Source organism: Scatophagus argus, chromosome 10 (assembly GCF_020382885.2).
Source record: "Scatophagus argus isolate fScaArg1 chromosome 10, fScaArg1.pri, whole genome shotgun sequence".
Lineage (NCBI taxonomy): Eukaryota > Metazoa > Chordata > Actinopteri > Scatophagidae > Scatophagus > Scatophagus argus.
In genome coordinates this window covers 17,162,873-17,183,710 of record NC_058502.1, presented here as the reverse complement: position 1 = coordinate 17,183,710, position 20,838 = coordinate 17,162,873, and the positions used below count along the sequence as shown (strand labels likewise).

Below are 20,838 nucleotides of genomic sequence, written 5' to 3'. Positions count from 1 at the left end.
TAAACTGTTATCTGAGAAGTACCAAGTAAATATAGTGATGTACAATGTACAAGTACAATACTTCCCTCTGAAATATACTACAGTAAAAAGTATAAAATAGCATAAAATGGAATAAACAAAAAATCAAAATCAAAAATTTGAATTAAGCCTAATTAGTTTCTTCTTGATTCTGCATGAGTACAATTCAGAATGGCTAAGCATACGGGCATAATAACTTGATGTTTGTGAATATTTTCACCATGTCCAACAGTAAGTTGGATCAACTTGAAACCCCGTGTCAAAATGCATTTTCTATGGTCCTTTAATAACTCAGGCTAATCACTTTAGCATTGTCTCCAGGACCACAATGATTCCCCTCATGGCCTGTATCCTAGTGAGGGTGCTAGGGAGCAGTCTGCTGATGGTGTGTTGAATTTGGGTGACAGGGCCCCAGTGGGAGTGGGCGCCCCCCTCTCCCTTAGATAATCCCCAGGAGAAAGGGCCTGCATTTAGGGTGCGATACGCTTAATCCAGGGGGGCCTAGTTCACAAAGGAGCCCGGCACTTCCTCTGGCCTGGGAGCTTCCGCTGGTCCGGGGGGCCTGGCGTGGGTGCCAGTACAAACATGCACCAATAATACTCGTCCACATTACAATGGAACAAACAACAGACATATAGACACGCACACACACACACACACACGCATTCAGTGCTGGACAGAGGGGCAAGCATGGGAGAATGAAAAAAAAACAAACTCGTAAATTCACACTGTCCTTATGAAGAGCCAATCCAAACAAACAGCCCATGCACACAAAGGCCAGCAAACACACACACACACTAACATAACGTGGGCAGAGGGAGTGTTTACATTCTGCCCCCGGGTACGATGAAATAAAGCCTGTGTGTACTGTAAGATTAGCTGAGTGAAGGACAGAAAAAGAGAGATCAAACAGCTTACTGCCTACAGATCGTTTCATATTTACAAACAGGAAGATAGCGTCATGTAACAGCCACTTCAGACGCTGCATGGAGCCCCAGTTTACTCATACATACAGTAGATGTGATGAGGGGATGCTGGTGGATGACGCATACACTTCAACTCCATCCCCTGGCAGCATTTGTGTTCCTATCGTGAGGGAATATGAACATTTCATAAAGATAAAATCTCTTCTTTTCCTAAACACATTCTCCCCTCTTATTTACCACAAAAGCAAAATGACACTCAGTAAGGCAGCATGTAACATGTAGACATTTAGGTAAACCGAGGTGAGGGATAGTATTCCATATTTCTCTGACATGATTCCACATGTAAGTTTGTATTAGACATTTGGAAAAAAGGGAAAATGCCAGGCATGTTGTCTCATTTTGCTCACTTTTAGACTTGCTTTGCCTTCCCATACCAGTTCATGCTGACACATCCTCTTTCATCTGGCCACAGTACATCTCGGGAGAAGCTACAGCAGGTAGAAGCAAATGAAGGGGAGGAGGCTGATGTGTGACAAACCATTAACAGCACACACACACAGCTAAATGAGGCACCTTAACTTAAACTGAAGTTTCTTTCCTTGCTTTTTTCTTTTATATCTCAACTAACATATCAAATTATTCCATCTTTTACCTTTTGAAAAACAGCTGAACTGCTTTTACTGCTTACTGGAAATAATTCAACCGCCTACATGACTTCACCCTGGAACTAAATTTGCATATGCTTTCACAAGTAACAACTTCACCTGCCTTTGACTCTTAAAATTCAACAGGCACTTTTGTTATGTTCACTGCTTTGACCTTAACTGACATTTCAACTTCTACAGGAGCTTCTGCTTCTTTAACATGTCACATGTTAAGAAGTTGGGGAGCGATGTGAATTATATTGAATTATTTATGTTGATTATGCATTTGATAAACTGCAAAAATGTGGCAAAAAGAAGAAAAAAAAAGTCACAAGCAAATAATCAACATTTTAGGATATTTTAACTTGCATACAGAGTGCATTTTCCAGTGAAAACAAGAAAATTTTAAATTTTCTTGAGGGAATGTAGCCTTGGTAAATATTATCTTACTATAGGGTCATACTCTCCTTTCCCAGCTTCTTTATTTTCCAGTGTGACAAACCCCACCCATTTGGCACCAGCAAAGCCTAAAATAAAACACAGAGTATTTAAACCATCTCAGCGACTACAGTGTGACATGCAGATAAAGCCCTCTTTCCAGACCCCTTTATTTTCTGAATTCTGACCTTTGGCTGAACGGTATTTCAGCAGCAGTGCGTGGTCACTACAGACCTCATACTTAATAAGAATTATGAGCAGTGACACAATTACATGTCAGTGTAATGTCCAAATCCTGCAATGCCGTGTGTTGCAGCATTATGGACTCATTATAAAACAGCGGAACAGTCCAGGCCACTTGTTTTGACAAAAAGAACTCCACCACAGCACTGGCACATGTCCTCATGTGTGGCGTCCACCACGGCTAACTGCTCATGACAGTGCCAGGAGTGTGTGTGTGTGTGACTGAGTGCACATTAAGTCTGAGGGGAAGCATGCCTAATGTGGGAGAGAAACAGTGAATCCAACATGGCCACTAGCCAGCATCAGTGAATGTTCCCTTCTTGGAGAATTAGCCTGTCAATCTGCCCTAATTCCAGAGGACACAGACTGCTCTTAAACCCAGGTTGAGTTTAAACTAGACAGACTGACTCTCTTAACAGCTTTCTCAGGATTGGGTGCAGGCAGACTGTGCGACAGGTTAGGCCACACTTGGAGAGCAGAGCTCCTGCACAAACGCAAGTCTGGTCAAGGGTCAAGCTGACATTTAACGGTCTGTGGTTACACTTTTCACTCAGTTAGTTAGGTGATTGTGTGTTTCTAGGTGAGCATTGAGAGGAATAGGATTCTCATCACTCTTACACACTCACATCTGTGCATGCAGTTGCATTTAGAAGGTATATTTCCTTGGCACTGTTAACGTTGAGGTCATGGCTCAGAAACCACAGTGGCATCATCATGTGCCATTCAGTCTCACCTCCAAACTCTAGAGTAAACTATATGGTTGTTGTTGTTCGTTAAGGGTTTGTTGCTTAATTTCCCCGGCACAACTTATTATTCTGCCTCCACTGTTCATGGGCTTCCTTGTACAACGCACACAACCAACACTCTGAAGGAATAAAGATATAGCATCATTCTACATTCTTAATACTGAGCACACAGTTGACAAAGACACTGTTACCAGACATTTTCCTGATTGATTTTCCAGTAGAGTTGCTATATCAAATGTCATGAAAATAACAAAATGAACTGTTTGTCCCCTTTCAGGAAAAAGCTTACATAGCTTAAGAGAGGAACTATTCATTTCATATCCTGAGGCAGTGAGGGCCTTTAACTCATCAGTTCAGTCCATGAACTCAAATGGGTCCCCTTGTGGGAGCCTTAAAGGAACAGTTCATCGCCGAATCAAAAATACATATTTTTTCTCTTACCTGTAGTGATATTTATCCATTTAGATTGTTTGACAGTTGGAGGGAGGTCTGCCTCCTCTCGAACAAGATCACACTTTGTAGCACTCAAAGTGCCAAAAGCTTGCATTTGCTTTCTGCCTGCTCATGGACCTATTCATCGTGTCAGGTGATCAGTTATCTCCGGGTGGTCACATGTTTTGGGAGACACAAGCTTATTACTGTATGTGTAAAAATGTACATAGTTTGTGCCATCAAGAGGACTCTATGAATTATTGCCTTGTTATCAAAATCATGCTGACAGTGGATTCAGAGGTGTGTTGAATAATTAGCAGGAGAAGGAAAGTCACAAGCAGGGGAATATACAACCCCTTTATTTAATTTTAATCAGAGTCAATTTTAAAAGAAAAGCAAATAAAGCTATAAATAAAACAAAGAAAAACATTGCAGACAGTGAGTTCTTCGCTTCACATAAAGTGATAATAATTTTTACAATGTTGTGGTGTAGCATGAGTCAGGCTGAAGTTTTGGGATGTAAGCAAATGAAAACCATCTTCAAAATCACTGAACATTCAAAGGAGAACATGTTCTGCATGAGGTGATGCTGACTTAATCTAAACTGTGTTCAGTGGTGTAACCTGTGCGTAGCTATAGCCACACTTAGAACATCATTATTTAACCACAAAGGAATGAGGATGGGGCAAAAAAAATTAAAGCATTGGATACATAAACCAAATAACATTGAAGGGACTGGTCCCTGAATGAACTCAAATCAAACAAAAAGATGTTGAAGAAACTGAGATGAAGAAACTGAGGATGGATGCTGGAGGATTTGTGGATGAATAAAACTGAACTCATAAAATAAATGTGCATGAGAAATAACAGATGAATGAGGCCAATGGGTGATGCGCACATACCTAAGCACATGGTGAGTGGCTACTGCACTGTTCCAGCCTGTGTACAGCTAAGCATGGTGAGACTACTTGGAGAGGCAACAGACAGCACTTTCACAAACAGTGAGGCGACACACAGACGTACATCAACAGAAACACACATACATTGGTGGGAAAAGTGTATTTAGGTATTTTTTTTTTAAATAAAAAAAAAAAGGTGCTGCGGTGTGACGCAGTATGTTTAGGAGCGATAGAGCAAGATCCTTTCGGCACAATCCTGGCCAACCAAGCTGGCATACTGCCGCACCTCCGTCTCATCGCTGGAGCCTTTGCGTTTGCGGGAGTAAGCAGCGTAGGGCATGACGGTCCGTCTGTATAGCACCAGAGCTCTGCCCACATCCTTCAGCATGCGAACATCTCCTGGACACAAACAGGCACACATGAGAACATAATAAGGAGCAGCGTAGACACATCAAGCACAACATAACACAAACATTGTCCTTATTTTCCCTCATTCGTTAACCTCTGAGTGACTTGGCAAGGATATACCATTATTCCGAGAAGTTGTTGGAGGAGCAGAGAGAGTTTTTTGTTTTCCCCCCAGAGCACTAACTCCCCTATGCCCTAAACCTGGAGTCACAGTGGTGCGTGAGCAGGCTAGTTAGTTGGCCTTGTTCATGGGGCCTTGCTCCCTTGCCAGCTTGCCAAACTCAGCATTTCACCAGGTCCTGTGTCATACACTGCCAGGCCCCATTAGACCAGTGAATGCACAACTAATCTCAAAAGTGTGCGTGTTCAGCAGTTAAAAATGGTTCTCTGGAGAGTTGCATGGAAAAAAGGGTAAAAAAAAAAAATAACAAAAAAAAAACAAACAATGACCCTCCCTCTCATACAACTGCTGCCTCCAGGAGTGAGAGGTTGAGCCAAGCTGTCCACAGCTGGCGCCAGGGGGACATGAGAGGGGAAGCACAGCACTGAACATCAACTGAGCCAACCCAAACCAAGTATACTGTACATAATGTGTGAATGCAAGGTGGTCTCAAAATCCACGGCGGGTGCTAATCATCTTCCCACCCCAGTCAGATCGAGGAGTCCTTCATTTTCTGTATTTCATGTCACCCTCTCCCCCAGTGAATGACATCCCTGCTTTATCTCTCTCCTCAGTTCTTAGCTAAAGCCCCTTAAGCTCTGTTACAAACATTCTGCTGTTTCACCAATTGCAAAATGCCTAAAATCTAAAATTCATATCATACATTCTGAAATACACCTTCCCTATTTGCTACACACACAATATTCCCATCCATCAGCATGTACTGTGTCTGTGGACTGGGCTAGGCAGCAAGGCCCATGGCGACACATCAGTCAAACAGAAGCAAGCTAGATTCGGTATTAATAGAGCCCCCCCCCCCCCCCCCCCCCCCCCCCCCCCTGAGTGCGCACGAGGTACTAGGGATGGATGTGAGCGCACATATTTTTTTTCATATTCTGAAAATATTCACCACAGCGCTGCCAAATCCAACCTGATCACCTAATGAGCTGGGAAAACATGACAATAACTGTGACGTAATGGCACAAAAGGGATCGCCAGTTTACAAAACACTAAAAGGCAGGAATGGACTTTGGCTGTTTGTGGCCTGGATGTAATCAAAAACTTGTTAAAAGCAATATGAGTCAAACATCTCATATTGTGGCTGCAATTACTTAAAATGTTACAAGCCTACACATTGAAATAAATTACTAAAACTAAACCTAAACAGCAGCATATTAAGATCCCACAACTGGGACTCCCCAAGGAGAATTCAAATAGTCAAGTGAGTTTATATATATATATAATAAGCAAATGTCTCTACCATTACTATACTATATAGTGCATCAAACTTGCCCAGACTCCACCTGAAAAGCAAATCAGATGAGGGAAGAGAGCTGAGTATAAACACAAAGTCCAGAGGCTCCTCAGCTCTCACACTCTCCACGGAGATATTTTCATATTTTAACTTTTTTTTTTTTTTTCAAACCACACTGTGGATTCATGTTTTATTTATTAGCCTCATTTCCCTTTCTCAGTAATGCCTTAACCACTGTGTCTTCCCCCTCCTCTAAAAACTGCTGAGTCACATAATTTAAAAAGGTTTGATACTAACTTTGAAATGAAGAAAATCAGCAGTATGTTAAGTCTCACCATGCGTGGAAATGGCTTTTAAAGGATGTAAACATGTTATGTAACTTCCACATGACCATAATTTGATCCATGAAGAATTAATGCATCCTGATTGGATGAAAGTGAAAATATTGAAATGTCTGTGCTTCCTTAATAACTTCAGCCTTCGGCATTGTCTCTTTAAGCACTATGTGTCTGTTCATGTACTTTATCAGTAAGACAGTCCACTTAAACAACAGTAAGGCAAAGTTACACTTGTCCACTCAGATGTGTGACACTGGTCTAAAGCACCACTGTCTCCTTGAGAAGATTTGAAGTAGTGAACATTTTACAGACCAAAATGGATGGCACCATGCAGCTTTATATTGGTCTATTAACCTCAGCACTAATACTGAGCAGAGGCTCGATCAGTCTCTCTCTTTCTCAATGCAGTCCAAACATCCGCTCCTCACATAAACAACTTTCATTTCTTCACTCACTCTGTCCTCCACCAGTGCCCACCCCCTCCACATTTTGAGCGGCTCCAGACCTTGTTCCCGTCAGGCCCACCGGACGTTCAGTGACACACCGCTCTGAGGTCACAGCTCCATCGGGGTCGGGGTTCAAGGGTCGGGTGGAAGAGGAGTGGTGAGGGTCGGCTGAGGAGTGAGAAGGTCAGAGCAGAGGCTAGGGCACTGACACCTCGCCACGCTCCTCTCTCTTTTCCCATCCATCTCGGACTTTCAGAAAACTTGCTGAACACCCGACACTGGTCAGAGGCAGCCTGTGACCAGGTTATGACCACTTCCTATGACCCAATGTTCCAAATCCAACATAGGGCTTACGTTTGAAAAGAAAAAGGACAAAATGGTGGTGTAGTATGAAGATGGCTCTTTGACTGGAAGACCTGGGTTCAAGCCCTTATGTTAGCACACATCCGATCCAGCTGAAAGCGAGACCCTAAATCTCTGAAGCTGACCATGAACTTTGACCTCCACAGTAAAAGAGAGCTACAAGAGAATTCCACTGAATTAAAAAGGATACTATTATCATTATTGTTATTAAAATGAAGTAAAGCTTCTTTCCACGGCATAAGAGTGCAGCAGATCCGGGTGAAAAAAAATAAAAAAGCCTCCTGTATTGCAACAAATGGAAGTGAAAGAGGAGTGATGCAGTGTCAATCAGTCTGATGAGAACATGAAAAAGAAAAACAGAGGGAGAATATTCTATTTTTTTTATATTTTACTAAATGCAACTTAGTATAGCGAGTGCGAGTGAAATTTTGTGCATCTGGGTTGGCGCATTCTGGACACGCTTGAGGTCCAGGCAGTGACCACTTGTGTCACAAGTGTTTATCCTGCTGAGCGTGCAATGGCCCCTACTTCTTTCTCCGTTGAGCAAACACTGATTATGAGTGTGTGAGATAGCACATATGTGCTACGTAAAACAGTGTGTGTATATGAGTGCGTGTGTGCATGCTGTCTGGAAGTTTGTGAGAGGCCACAATGCTTTGGACAGAGTTGCGTAAACTTTAGATTAGTTGTCTTTACACACCTCATTAGGACAGTTCTGTAACAGCAGTCACCCTTACAATCTCAACACAAAACCAGCACCCCAATTCTCATTCACCCTTGTGTGAGGGTTGGAGTTCGAGGCAGAGCCTTACAACAAGCTTGAGTTGGAGTTAATAAGGACACTGCTGGCAGTTTGATGGAAACCGGCATTCCTTAAACATGTTGTTTTTATTTTACTTTTTTTTTTTATTTTATATTTACATCAAGAGCCTTTGTTTCCAATTCAGGTTCACTTAGAAGAATAGAAAGTTGTACTGTCATCCCGTATTTGGACATGACTGGAGACTGTAAAAGTTATTTTGGACTTGATTTGTCAGACATTTGATGACTTGTTAAGGCACTGAAAATGATGACAAGACAACATGATGTATTCAACCAACTTCTAGCTGATTTTAAAGAGTATTATCTTCTGCCAATAATCAAACTGAAGAGTGTCTCTCAGCTCGAAACATGTCCTCACTTGTTTTGTGAATTGTTCTTAAAGCTTTTTTCTCTTACAAGCCTAAATAATGTAACAAATGATGTCTTCACACTGCTTTGTTCTTTTTCTTTGTGATATACTGGTATCAGATGACTGATCACTGGTTGAACATCTACTGACAAATAGCAAAGACAAGAGTAGACTAACAAAAAAGAGTGACACACTTATTAAACAGAAGCAGTGAAAAGAGCATCAAATGTCAGAATTACAGCACTCAGCAGCAATGAGAGTGCATGAGACAGTGACATCCAAAAACATACACAGGAGATTCCCAAAACATTACATGCAGTCAGGACTTCCCTGTGACTTGCAACATGTCTTTATTTATGCCAAAAACAAGCCACACAAAGACAAGTGCCAATTAGAACTGTGCCACACTGCCTCAACAGTGTGCCATGCTGCCAACCCGATGCTGTGACAGGGCAGGCTAACCTGGTGACTGACTGACCACTCGATGCTTTTCTGGAGAGGCCACAAACATCCACGCCACTGCTCGTCTGGCAGTCACCAGCTTTGCAACAGATCAGAGAGCTCACCATCAAGACATCTAGCCCTGAAACATAATCACACTATGTTTGAACAGCTAAGCCAGAAATAATGTCCGGACCCGGCCAGGATCAACAGTCCACGCAGGAATGGAGGCACCGCAAGAGCCACAGACACACAAACATACTCTGAGACCGCCACTGAGTAAATTGTGCCTACTCAGGGATTAGTGCTGTGATTGACAAGAAAAGGTCAGACCTACTGCTTGGTAAGCTGTTCATGTCACTGTTGTAAACGGCCAACCTACTAATGGTCTTTTAAATGTCCTGCTTTCTCCAGGGTGTGGCACTTTCACACTTGAGTCAACAATAAAATGCTTGCCAGGAAATGTGCAGAATCCTTATTTTCTCAAGACGTGTTAAGATTTGACTCTTTATAGATGCGGCAATAAATTCCCAGAAAACCTACCTCTTCATAAAATCTGACTCCTGAAAAAGGGGAAAGAGGATGTTTTGGAGTGTTGGATTTTGCCTCATTGCATGGCACCAAGTCAAAGTATGACCTCATGACAACAAACTCTTAAGCCATTTTTCCATATTTATATATTCTTCTGCTATCCTACTTCTAGTGCCAGCATACAGACACCAGCCTCCCTTCCTTTCTCTTCCTGGCTCTACAAAATAACTTTTATCACATACCCCCCACCCCCCGAAATCTATTCTTCTATTACTGCTTCTCTTACCCTGCATCTATGAGTCCCACTCCAGTTGACAATCAAATTCTTGTCCCCTCACATCTCCTATAACTGTCTATCAATGACCCTTTCCTGTTTGGTGATGCAGATTAATGGGAAAGAGTAAACAGGAGATGGCTGGTCCCTGTATTCTCATCCACTCAGGCTACAAGCACTTGCATTATGCACAGCATGTGCATGTACCAACATAACAATAATCGCCAGTCATCTCCTTTAATAATTCCTAAAACGCACAGTATGTACAGTACACCTTTTCATTCTGAAGCTGAGCAGTGTCTTAACCACTGGACTCTGTCAGTCTGAATGAATTGAGAGTCTTTCTGCGCAGCATGCAAACAATTCCAGTTTGGTTTATTTTTGGGTAATGTGACTGCATATTCACCTCAAACCACCTGGAGTCAACACAGGAGAGTGAGCAAAGAGAGAGAAATAAGGAGGCAGAAAAGAAGTCTCTCTGGCAACATACCTATGCGGAAAATCAAAACTTTCAAACTTACTTACACTCTATTAAACACTCTCTCTGGCCGCCATCTCTCATCCCGCTAGTCCAAGCAATGGGCGTCTGCCAGTCTACCTTCCGCATGTGGTTTATTATTGCTGATATAAGTATTCATCTAAGGGCAACATGGCCCTTTCCATAATGACAGTGCTGACTCTATTCTGATCATGTCAAAGGATCATGAGGTGGGAGAAGGCTGTGTTTGCCCGTCCCATGTTTACCCCCTGGAGTAAGACCATGGTTTCCAGCCCACCATTACAGTGAAACAGGATCAGATGTTAACACAAGGTTCATTCAGAATGGCGTGTACGAAGAACTGCAGGATCCACGTCAGTATGTTAGTAGTGTTAGAAATGCATGCAGCTGTATGGAATGGGTGCAGGAAAACACTGATCCCTCCAGGTTAACACACTAAATGCCTGAAATGGATAATAACAACAGAAGAGTGGAGTGTTGAACAGTCGTACCAGCACCAGGTTCTTGGTTGAAACGAGCATAGCGGGAGTTCTCCAGATGGGGTACGCATCGCTCTATCGGTACCCACACAAAGGTTTCTGGACACAGGAGGTCAGAAGGCCGATACTGCCCCTGGGAAGAGAAAAGGGGATAGAGAAAGGATTACAATTCCTGCTAAGACAAATCATTATTAACCATCATTTAATCCATCAACAGAAAATGTGAACAAGCTTGAAAACTGATATGTTATTTAAGTGTTTTATCGAGGAAAAATGGTTGCAGCTTGCCATAAAATTATATCTTTAGTTTTTTTTACATAAATTGATAACGAAAATAATCATTTGTCTCAGCCCTATTAACACCTTTTCCACTAGACTAGAAAAGGCTTGACAAGTGACTTCAGGGTCAAACTCACACTCCGTTAAAGTGTTTCTTTCTTTGTTTGAACCATGTTTCTCTGTGTCAGGAGAGTTAAATTGTCTGCAATGTCGAGCAGGAAATGTAAACACACCAGCATATTGTGATGTGTGTTTGTGAAATGGGTGCAAGTCTGTATTCGACCTAAGATTTTGGATGGAAAGTAAACCAAGCAGGAACAAAAACAGCTGCAGGGCAAAGGGAAAAGAATGAGTGAGGCGAGGGTTGAATGAACAGAAAGGAGGAGGAGACTCCATTATCAGTGACCTGTGTTCTATCACATGGCTCTGAATAAACATAAACTGTCAAGATAGTTCTGTAAACAAGCAGGCGCCTGCAACAGGCCCGCTGTACCATCTCAACACTCACAATAATATTTATAGTCTTTGAGATGTTAAACTCTAGGACAAAGACTCCACCATTTCATGAACACACACACAACTGAGGCTGAAAGGTTCTGGATGCTTTAAACTTAGCACAAGAAGACAGCATTATGAACTTATGCTGCCGCTATACAAGTGCTCTAACCATGACCCATCTGTCAGTGGGCCTATATGGATAATATGCTGCCTGTTTTTACATGTAGGTTAGGATGCCATGAGAATGAACCAGGCTGCGCTAAAAAAATGAAAAACAGAAAAATGTGGGCATACACTCAAAGTTAAGCTTTCCCCTCAAGACGTTGTCCTCATCTGTAACCAGCTCTTCGCTCTACCCCACAATTAAGTAAAGAGGCACAGGAGAATGACCAGAATGTATCATGAAATTCATAAATTCACGCAAACAGACTCCAGGGTAAGATGGTAAGCGGGGGAGAAAAGGGATTCAGACTGAAGCAAAAGACATGACCATGCTTTAAGTGCTTCTGCTAACAGATGGATGATTGTGGAATGCTGTGCATCTGTAGTTGCATACACTGACGGGATGCTCTCCGTGCCCCAGCAGCCTACAGGCTTCTCCAACTGTCAGCACAGTCAGCATGACACTCTCACACTCTACCTCACCTCTATAGACTCCTTCAACACCGCAGTGGGACACACCTCGATATGCTGAACATACACACAAACACCTGTGCATTGGTAGAGACACATGCACTTCTTGGTATAAGCCTGATGCTGCACATGAACTCAACCTGGACACAAAGGGAGGGTGGAAGCAGAGCAGAGACAGAGGTGTGAATGGAGGAGGCAGCCTTTAAAAAGAAAGGGGGGGGGTGAGAGAGAGAGAGAAAGAGAGATAAGGAGAAAGAAAAAAGATGTTCTGTGAAGAAAAAGCTGTTGCGTTCCTGTATTTGCGAAAGAATTGCACTGAAATTCTGATTTCTGAAGGCCTTTGTTTTGTGCCTACTGTCTGAAATGAAATATCCAGTCCTCTACTATTACGTTTCAACAGAAAGAGAGGCCAATCAAACCAAAATGAGACACTGAGTCGAGTCATGGCTCAGCCACAATTCCTCAATTCTCCCCCTGAAAAGAGGAAAGGATGAAGAGAAGGATAGAGGAGAGGACACAGCTATTAGTGGTCTGGACAGAAGAGAGAGCAAAGAACAGGGAAAAGAAAAGCTTGGATTGCCACAACCTGTCAGCTTCTTTGCTTTATTGGACTGAAAGTGAAGACTGGGCTCACCACTGATTTTCTTCATCTTCCCTCCTCTTTTTTCCTTTCACCAGGTTGGCTTGAAGGCCCTGTAATTCACAGCTACCCCTGCAGCTTCCTTGGCTCTTCTTCATCACAGTGTTTTCTACTTTTGCGTCAGCTTGCTCACAATATCCATTTCATTATCTAACAGTTAATTATATCAACAGAGAATGCAGTAATTGTTTCCTGAAACTTAGATCCTTTAGAGATAAGGGCGATGTGCAGAGTGGAAGAGCCAATCTTACAGCTGGGAGTGAAATAGTCTATTCTTATTGATCTATGTTCCCGAGTGGCTGTTAGCTCAGGAAGAAGTGAAAAGAGACCGCAGAAAGTGATAGTAACTACATGTGAATGGTCAGAAAGCCATATGGTGAGGGATTTTTTTGTAATGTATCCACTCAGAGAGCTACGCAGCAGCTCGACAGATAACTAGGAAGAGACTTTCCATACGAAAAACGTTTGGCTTGGTGCTCCTCTCTTCAGTTCCTGCATTTCTAAACGCTCAGTGCCCACACAAACCAAACAGTCTCCATCCCTCCATCCTTCCCTTCATTTCTGCACTTGCATGTTCAGACAGATATGGAGGTAATGCCGACTGACTGACAACATCTGAAAGGCTTGTTTAAAAAGACGGAGAGAGAGGTAGGGGATAAAAAAAAAAAAAACAAGTGGAGAAAGAAGGAAACATGTACAAACTTCAGCAGACAGACTTGGCTGCCATCAGTGGTGTGAGAAATGAGAGGAGGGAGACGAGGAGGAACGAGAGAAAATTAGGTGCAGATGAGTAAAGGGATGGTATTTACGTCACTGAGACATAGACTGAGGCGAGCTGATGGAAGTGATAGGAGTGGTCTGAGTGCCAGGACAAAGGGGCCCAGCACTGAGAGAGGATAAAGAAGTAAGAGCTGTGTTCAATAGTAGCCACATAAAGGAGGGAGAAGCTTACCAAAACAGAAAAGTTGCATTTACAAGTGAAAGAATGCACTCAGACACTTAAATTTGTTGTTTGCCTGTATGTTTATTAATTAATATGCAAAGGTCACTGTTTATAGGACAGCAATCTTCTAGAGTGCACATTTCCCAATGAACTAAACTTTAACAAGACAAGCGGGAAATTACTCATTTGAGTAAGATCCTGGCCCAGAGTAAACAATTACAGAACCTCAGTCGTCAGAAATAAACACATATCTCCACAGGGCTCGACATGTAGTTACACAATACACTGCAGATCAATTATCACTCTGAGCCACTCGCTGACACAGCATCACTCAGTCTTTTCAGGCCACACAGACTTTACATGCATACAGATCACAGGGGCCCTGCTGTCAGAGTGAACTTTATTGCCAACTCAAACACACAACTGTCACCTCGTTCCTCTCCTTCATCGCGCACCCTTTCTGCCGCGTTTTCTCACACACCTCAAGACAGGAAGCGATGCCCTGGGCCCATACTCATGATTTATATGAAAAGCAATTAATCAGACAAATAAATCGAGGGCTTCGCTGCAGCCAAAGAATCCTCATGAAAACTTATACCTCTTTTGCCTTCTGCTTCTTTTCTTCCTCCCTGCCTGACTACGAGCTTGGTATGGTTAGAGTTGAGACAGCTTTCAACAACCAAAAGACAAAAATGTTTTTCATATCTCAGGGCTGTCCAAACTGGCAAATAAAAACACAAATGCACCTCAAATTCAAATTCTGACTCATGACTTAAACAGTTCATTAAAACTAAAATATTTCCAGCACAGTATTTAAAAGAACTTAATGTCTGGCATTGGAAATCATGTTTTAAGCTTCCTGCAACATCAAAATGGGTTTGTGTTGGGCAAAGAGAGGAAGAACTGTGCACATAGCCTAAATAGCAAATGCTACTAAAGCCACTATGGCTAAGTATACAAATTTATGGATTAATGAGTTCATGCTTTTGGCTCTGTTATAACATGTGTAGCTGAAATGAAAACGTTAATGTATTCATCTAAAAATTCATGTCAGTCACTATTTTGGTAATTGAGTAATCGTTTAAGTCATTTAATGCTAAATATTTCTTTGGTTTCAATTTCTCAAATGTCAGGACTTGCTCCTATTCTGATTTATATCAAAAATGCAATTTGACTAGGTCTGCTTTTTCCCCACTATATTCTGCAATTACACTGAGCAAACAATTAGTGAAAGCAGTAAACTGAGAAAATGAAAAATGTATGAGGAACAAAGACTAGCAGGACTTGAGATGATTCTTATCCATTGTTCTTATGCTCCTTTGTGTTCATCTACTTTTTACTTCTAAAGCACTGGCTTTTATTACTCCCAATACTATTGAAAGCACAAATTTGCTAATAAGAGGGAGATATGAAATCCGATCACATCTTACATCAGATTGAAACATTTTGAGGATGAGATCATTCATTGTTTCTCAGCCACACAGCAGTGTCATGGTTCAAAGCGATCCTCTTTCATGCTTGGTGGAGGAAAGACCAGGAGGTGGACTTGGTGTCATAGTAAGAGGGTTTCCCGGGCTTCATATGCATTACTTTACACCACATCTGCTGCTGATTTCCTCCGTTTGAGTTTTTACCCACCCTACCCCTAGCTGAGTTGTCCCTTTATGTGTGTGTGTGTGTGTGTCTGTGTGTGTGGATGTGTGTGTCTGCGCACAAGTAAGGCACTGTGCAGAATGTCTGAATGCAGTCTCAGTGAGTCCTTTCTTGATAACAGTATCAGTACAGCTCAAATCTCTACAGGAAAAAGCATTAAGTTATACAGTAATCAGCTGGTCAACTGAACACCTACTTCAATATGAGACAGAGTGGCTCCAAGAGTGTGATGTAAGGCTGGTTGCGGAGTAGATGAGGTCACTAATGTTAGACCTTGCTCTGTCTCTGGCAAAAGCCATATTATCCAAAAATAACATGCAATACAAAAAGGGGCCTGTGTTACGACATAGGAGCTTGAGCATGAACACAATAGTGAATGGATTATTAAGGGACATTTGTCAAACACTCTCCGCAGAACATGGACATTTGACCCAAACAGACAGATATGGTCGCCATGTCACATTTGTGGTCTCTTTGCCATACGTGATTGAGCTGGTTGTCACCCAGAACAAGCCAAAACCTGGGGGCTATATAAAGGCCCAATGTGACCCAGAGCCAAACTGACCTAACATGGGCTGGCCAGGGCCAGCACTCTGACCCTGGGTCACATTCAGCCAATCTCCAATCAAAAAGCAATAAACACAGGCCCTGATCCCTACATCTGCACACTCTCTCTCTATCATCCTGGAACTGGTGAAACACACAGATTCTGCCCAGACATGGGGGGCAGGTTTCAGGGGCCTCTAGCTGCTGATGGACACACATAAACAACGCGGCTCACACAAACACACCTACAGCCAGACAAATAACAGTAAAAATCAAGCAGGCCGGACAGAAGGACAGCACCAGTGAAAGACATGTTCACGAGCTATGTCTCAGAATGGTGGCCCACACAGACGCACGGTCTGTGACATTATGCACATAAACATGTGTGCTTGTGTGTTTGTTGAGGTCTGCGTGTGAGTGCCCTGAACATGTCTGGGGTCTGCGTTTGGGAAGATTTACGCTCACTGTTGCTGTTTAAACACTCGGGGCCCACCGAGGCCTTTTCACCCTTCTCAACACATTACCACAGGACGACCCTCAAATAAAGCATCTAGGTTGGTATGTCTCCCCCTTGGGGCCCTAGGCAACCCCCACAATCCCACTTCACTCTGTCCCAGCACTCCCTTCCCTGGCTATGCGTCACAGCTCCACGGATGACAGGTTAATGAGGAGAAAATATTTTTACAGGATCGCATTTCAACGGAGCCCTGAGAACCAATGGCAGGGCTTTTATGGGTATCGGCTCAGAGACCGGGCACTTTTATCTCTTTATCTCCTCTGGTCTTTATAGGCAAGCGAGCTGTTATGCCTGTCTGACACAGACCACAGCTTACTGACTTGTAGTCAGAGCCAGAGCCCCTAATCTTGGTCTTAAAACCCCAGCTCGAACTTCTAAGTGCAAGACTGAACCTGAGGCCCTCCACTCACATTCTGAATAAATGTGGAACTGCAGTCCTGAGGCAAACTCATTCTGTCCAGTAGTACTTATCAAAGATGTGAATGCATTCCCTCGCCACAAAGAAACCAGGCGTTTCAGACAAAGTGGCGCAGCTGCAGTAGGTTTGAAAATAAATAGTGGTGATGGTAATGGCAAGGCAAACACCTCAGGCTGGCAGCTAGAGGGCTCTGGATCTGCTCAGTGTGACACCATCTCCAAACTCTCATTTTCACCCTTGTGACCTTCACACCTTCCCCTCGCTCTTTGTCTCCTGCCACCCGCTACAACACCCCCTGCCCAAACTCTGTCCTGGCACAGAGTAAGACTGAATCGTTTGACCTGACCTCTTGAACTCTGTTCTCTCAGACCCTCACCCTGTCAGCGCTCCACCTAGGGGGTACCAAGCAGTGGCTTGCCCCAGACTGTGCTGCAGCCTGTTAATGATTTGTTAAAAACACAACCGTGCAAAGACACAAGGGGGGGAAAAAAAGAGATGATGAGGCATAAAAGCGAAATTATCAAAAACCTTAAACAAATGTTTCTGCTGAGAGGTGCACTGTTGGTGGTCTCCTGTCGAGCTAAATCAAACAAAACAGTTTCTGTCAGAAAGGCACCAGTTTAAGACAGGGGGAGGGGAGAGAACTGGAAAGCAACAAAAGAGGTATGCTTTAGCTTATAAACTTCACAGAGATGGTGAAAATGGGCCTGGTTGAGTTTGATCTTATTTTGATGGGCACAAGTTTTGTAACATGAGGTTTGTTGGAAGGCAATGCTACTGGCATAGTAGAAAAATACCTTCCAAAAATGAACTCAATATTGCTTGAGCTGGGGAAAACAACAAAGAGCAAAACGAAAGAGAAGGCTGAAGAAATAAATCTATTATGGTAAACACACGGGAAAGGCCATCAGTTTAAACATGGAGCACTGCACTCACCACAGTAACTTTAAACCACCTCTATTTGAGCTGTCATGACTTAGTGCACCTTAGCATGCAGACATGACAATTGAAGAAACTGGATCCTTGCCACCACAAAAATACATACCATTCCAGCCTGCTAGCCCAGTGAAAACATTAAACTAAATTATCTTTCAATGAAATCAGTTGAAAGTTTGCGCAGTCGGATCCCTTCACTCCCTATCAATCTTTCAGCCCAACCAGCATGGTGGCTGGTTTCTTAAAACAGTCGCTGAAAGAAGAACGGAAACAAAAAGAGGGACTGAAAGAGAAGAGGGTATGGCTGCACTGAGTCGGGACCTGCATTCCACGCAGGTACTGTTGTTCACTGTAAAGGGTTATAATATTTATACCAAGAGCAATGAGAAAGCAATGCCTTCATGAACCGCTCTAACGAAAAAAGAAAAAAGAAAAAAGAAAAAAGAAAAAAAAAGCTGTGTACTACAACACATAGACGGGGGCCTCTGTGAGAAACACCCACATCTAGATACCTCAAATTCAATCAGTGTCGCTCTTAATCTGCCCAGAAGTACAAGTGACATGCAGAATGTGAGGTCACACACATACACATAACAAACTGTCTGAATGGGGCCCCTGAGTCAAAATAACACGCATGCAGAGTCCTGATAGCCGTGGCTCAGAGCCTTTTTGCCTGTCCTAACCTGCAGAGAGGAGAATGTTTGAGGGAGAGCTTCATCACATCAATATACTGTATGCTGCTGCTCTTATTTATGGTACTGCAATGATTGAGAAAGAAGAGTATTAGTTTTCTTTTGCATGATTAATCTGACAAAAGTGAAATTAAATTGGTGAGAAAAGAAGTGAGATACCTTCAGTATTGATCAAATATCAACTTCAAAAAACTTTACAAAAGTGTGTATTTGTGCCTTCCAAGAAAAAAAAGGTCCGATGTACATGCCTGAGCTGGGAGGCACTTTGTCATGTCGAATTGATGTCATGAGAACTAAGCTTGTGCAGCAGGTGACAGAAAGGCCTGCAGGCACACACTGATTACGGCATACATTAGCAGCAACTGACTGAAACCAGCATCAAATTCTTTCAGTCGTATCCTAACGTACTCTTCTACACAGTGGCTGACACCTGGATGGATTAATTTCAGGTCTGCTGAATTCAAAAGCTTTGGCCATGTGGAAAACTGCTGGCTCTTGCTAGAGAACTCACCAGCTCTCTGACCGTGCTTGTTGTTTGCAAGTGAGGAGGAGTTGGGCTGAAAGGGAACGGAGGTGCAGCTGCCGCAAAAGGACTCTTTAGAAGTCAGTGAAGTACCGCCGGGAAACGAATAATCCTTTTCATCTTACCTCCTTTTCTCATTTGGCACACATTTTGTCACTCCTTTTTTTTCTCTCTCCATCTGTCCTCTTCCTCCTCCTTTCACTTATTTTGCTCTCTTTTCTTCCTCTCTGTGGAAAATTTAATGGTTTCCTGGGCTCAGAGTGAGACATTCTTTCACAGTGAACAATAATAACAAGAGTAAGAGGCACTTAATGTAACTCTCTCGCTCCCTCACCAACTGGGCACAACTGGGTTCTATGTCTGTGTGTCTATTCTGTAAGTGTGCGTGAGTGTGTGCAAGCATGCCACACTTGAAAAGTGCTTGATCTGTTAAGACCAGGTACCACAGACCGGTAAAGCCAAGTGGGTAACCGCCTCGTTTGTTATCATCAAAGTCTGCTTATTCAGTACTTAATAATAACCGACATGGACAAGTGCTCACCAAGACACACACTTCTGTAAAGAAATGGAAAATCACTACAACGTGGCATGGATCTTTTACTCTTAGTTCTGTCCAAAATAAAAATTGGAAATTTATCAAATGAAAACTAATGAAACTCTGAGCACATTGTGAGCTGCTGAAGCTGGATGACGGAGTTACTGGAGGGACAAGGGAGTAAAATATGGTGAGAAAAACATCAGTTGAAGTGCAGGGTAAGGCATTTGTGATTTTAACAGGTAAACATACAATCAGATTTAAATTCACGCTTGGATAACATAGGAACTCATTAACTATGGCTGCATTTGCATCAATATTTTAATGATGCCAGGATTTTCGACCACAATCAATTCAAACAAGCTGCAAATATGCTGAATGCGATTCCTGGATAATATCAACAAACCAAAGAATTTATTCCTCTAAGCCACAGAGTCTCAGTTACTGTGTTTCAAGTCACGAGAGCAGTTAATTCAAATGACTTTAAGCTACACATGTGGAAAAAAAGAAGAGGCAGAAGGGCTAAAACCTTTGGCCTCATTTAACCTCCTACAGCTTCACCTTCTGCTCTATACAGCTCAACATCAGAGGGCCGGGGAGGGCCAAAGGAGCAGGGACAGAAGCTAAGGGCAGGATGTCACATCTAACCCTGAACCTACCAGCCAAAGCAGCAAGGCTCTGTGGGACACTCCGTCCCAGCTTTGAGAACAAAGGAGAAGGTCTGACACTGGCCAGGCAGCCCCCTGTTCCTGGCTGGACTCCAAGTCTTCTAGGACCTTTTAAGGCTGCTCTACAGGACCATGTCCAAGCTTTGGCACTGCTAAGAAGTTTTTAAACCCATCACACACGGAGCTGTTCCCCTGGGCATGCTGAGATGTGACCTGGCAGAAAGGACTTTCCTCCCAACTCAGATCTCAAGACTACTTCAAATGGAAACACAGATAAGAGTCTGTCCACTGTTAGGCTGTGGACTTACACAGTTACACACACATACAGGCGCAGGATATAGGGGAACAGGACAGACAAATGAACAACTCAGGTAGAGGCTCAAGAAAGTGTTCTCTTACTATTATTTTTAAAAACACTCTGTCTATTAGAGTCTATTACAATGCTGCTGGAGTCAGTTACATAAACAATACAATTATATTGCTTATGAACCACTGTTGAAATTCCACTGACAGGACACTAGTTTCAGACAGATAAACGTTTTTAATATTCCTCTCACCATGTAGAGTGAGGCAATCAAAGCTTCCACTGAAATTCCAGCCGTGTGTACCACATTAACATAGACAAATCAGTATCACGGTTCTAAAC

At 42.8% G+C, this 20,838-nt stretch overlaps 1 protein-coding gene across 8 annotated transcripts in view; it reads right to left on the bottom strand.

Moving 5' to 3' along the window:
- Nucleotides 1-3,778: 3,778 nt before the first annotated feature.
- The window catches only part of LOC124066233 (arginyl-tRNA--protein transferase 1), a 55,496-nt gene continuing 38,436 nt past the window's right edge, over nucleotides 3,779-20,838 (bottom strand). For all 8 annotated transcript variants that reach the window (XM_046402480.1, XM_046402487.1, XM_046402485.1 and 5 more), the window contains 2 exons: nucleotides 10,724-10,844; nucleotides 3,779-4,745 (listed from right to left, as the gene is read on the bottom strand). In XM_046402480.1, coding sequence (XP_046258436.1) covers nucleotides 4,567-4,745; nucleotides 10,724-10,844 — 300 coding nt within the window. In that variant the 3' untranslated portion in view covers nucleotides 3,779-4,566. The remainder of the gene's footprint in view (nucleotides 4,746-10,723; nucleotides 10,845-20,838) is intronic.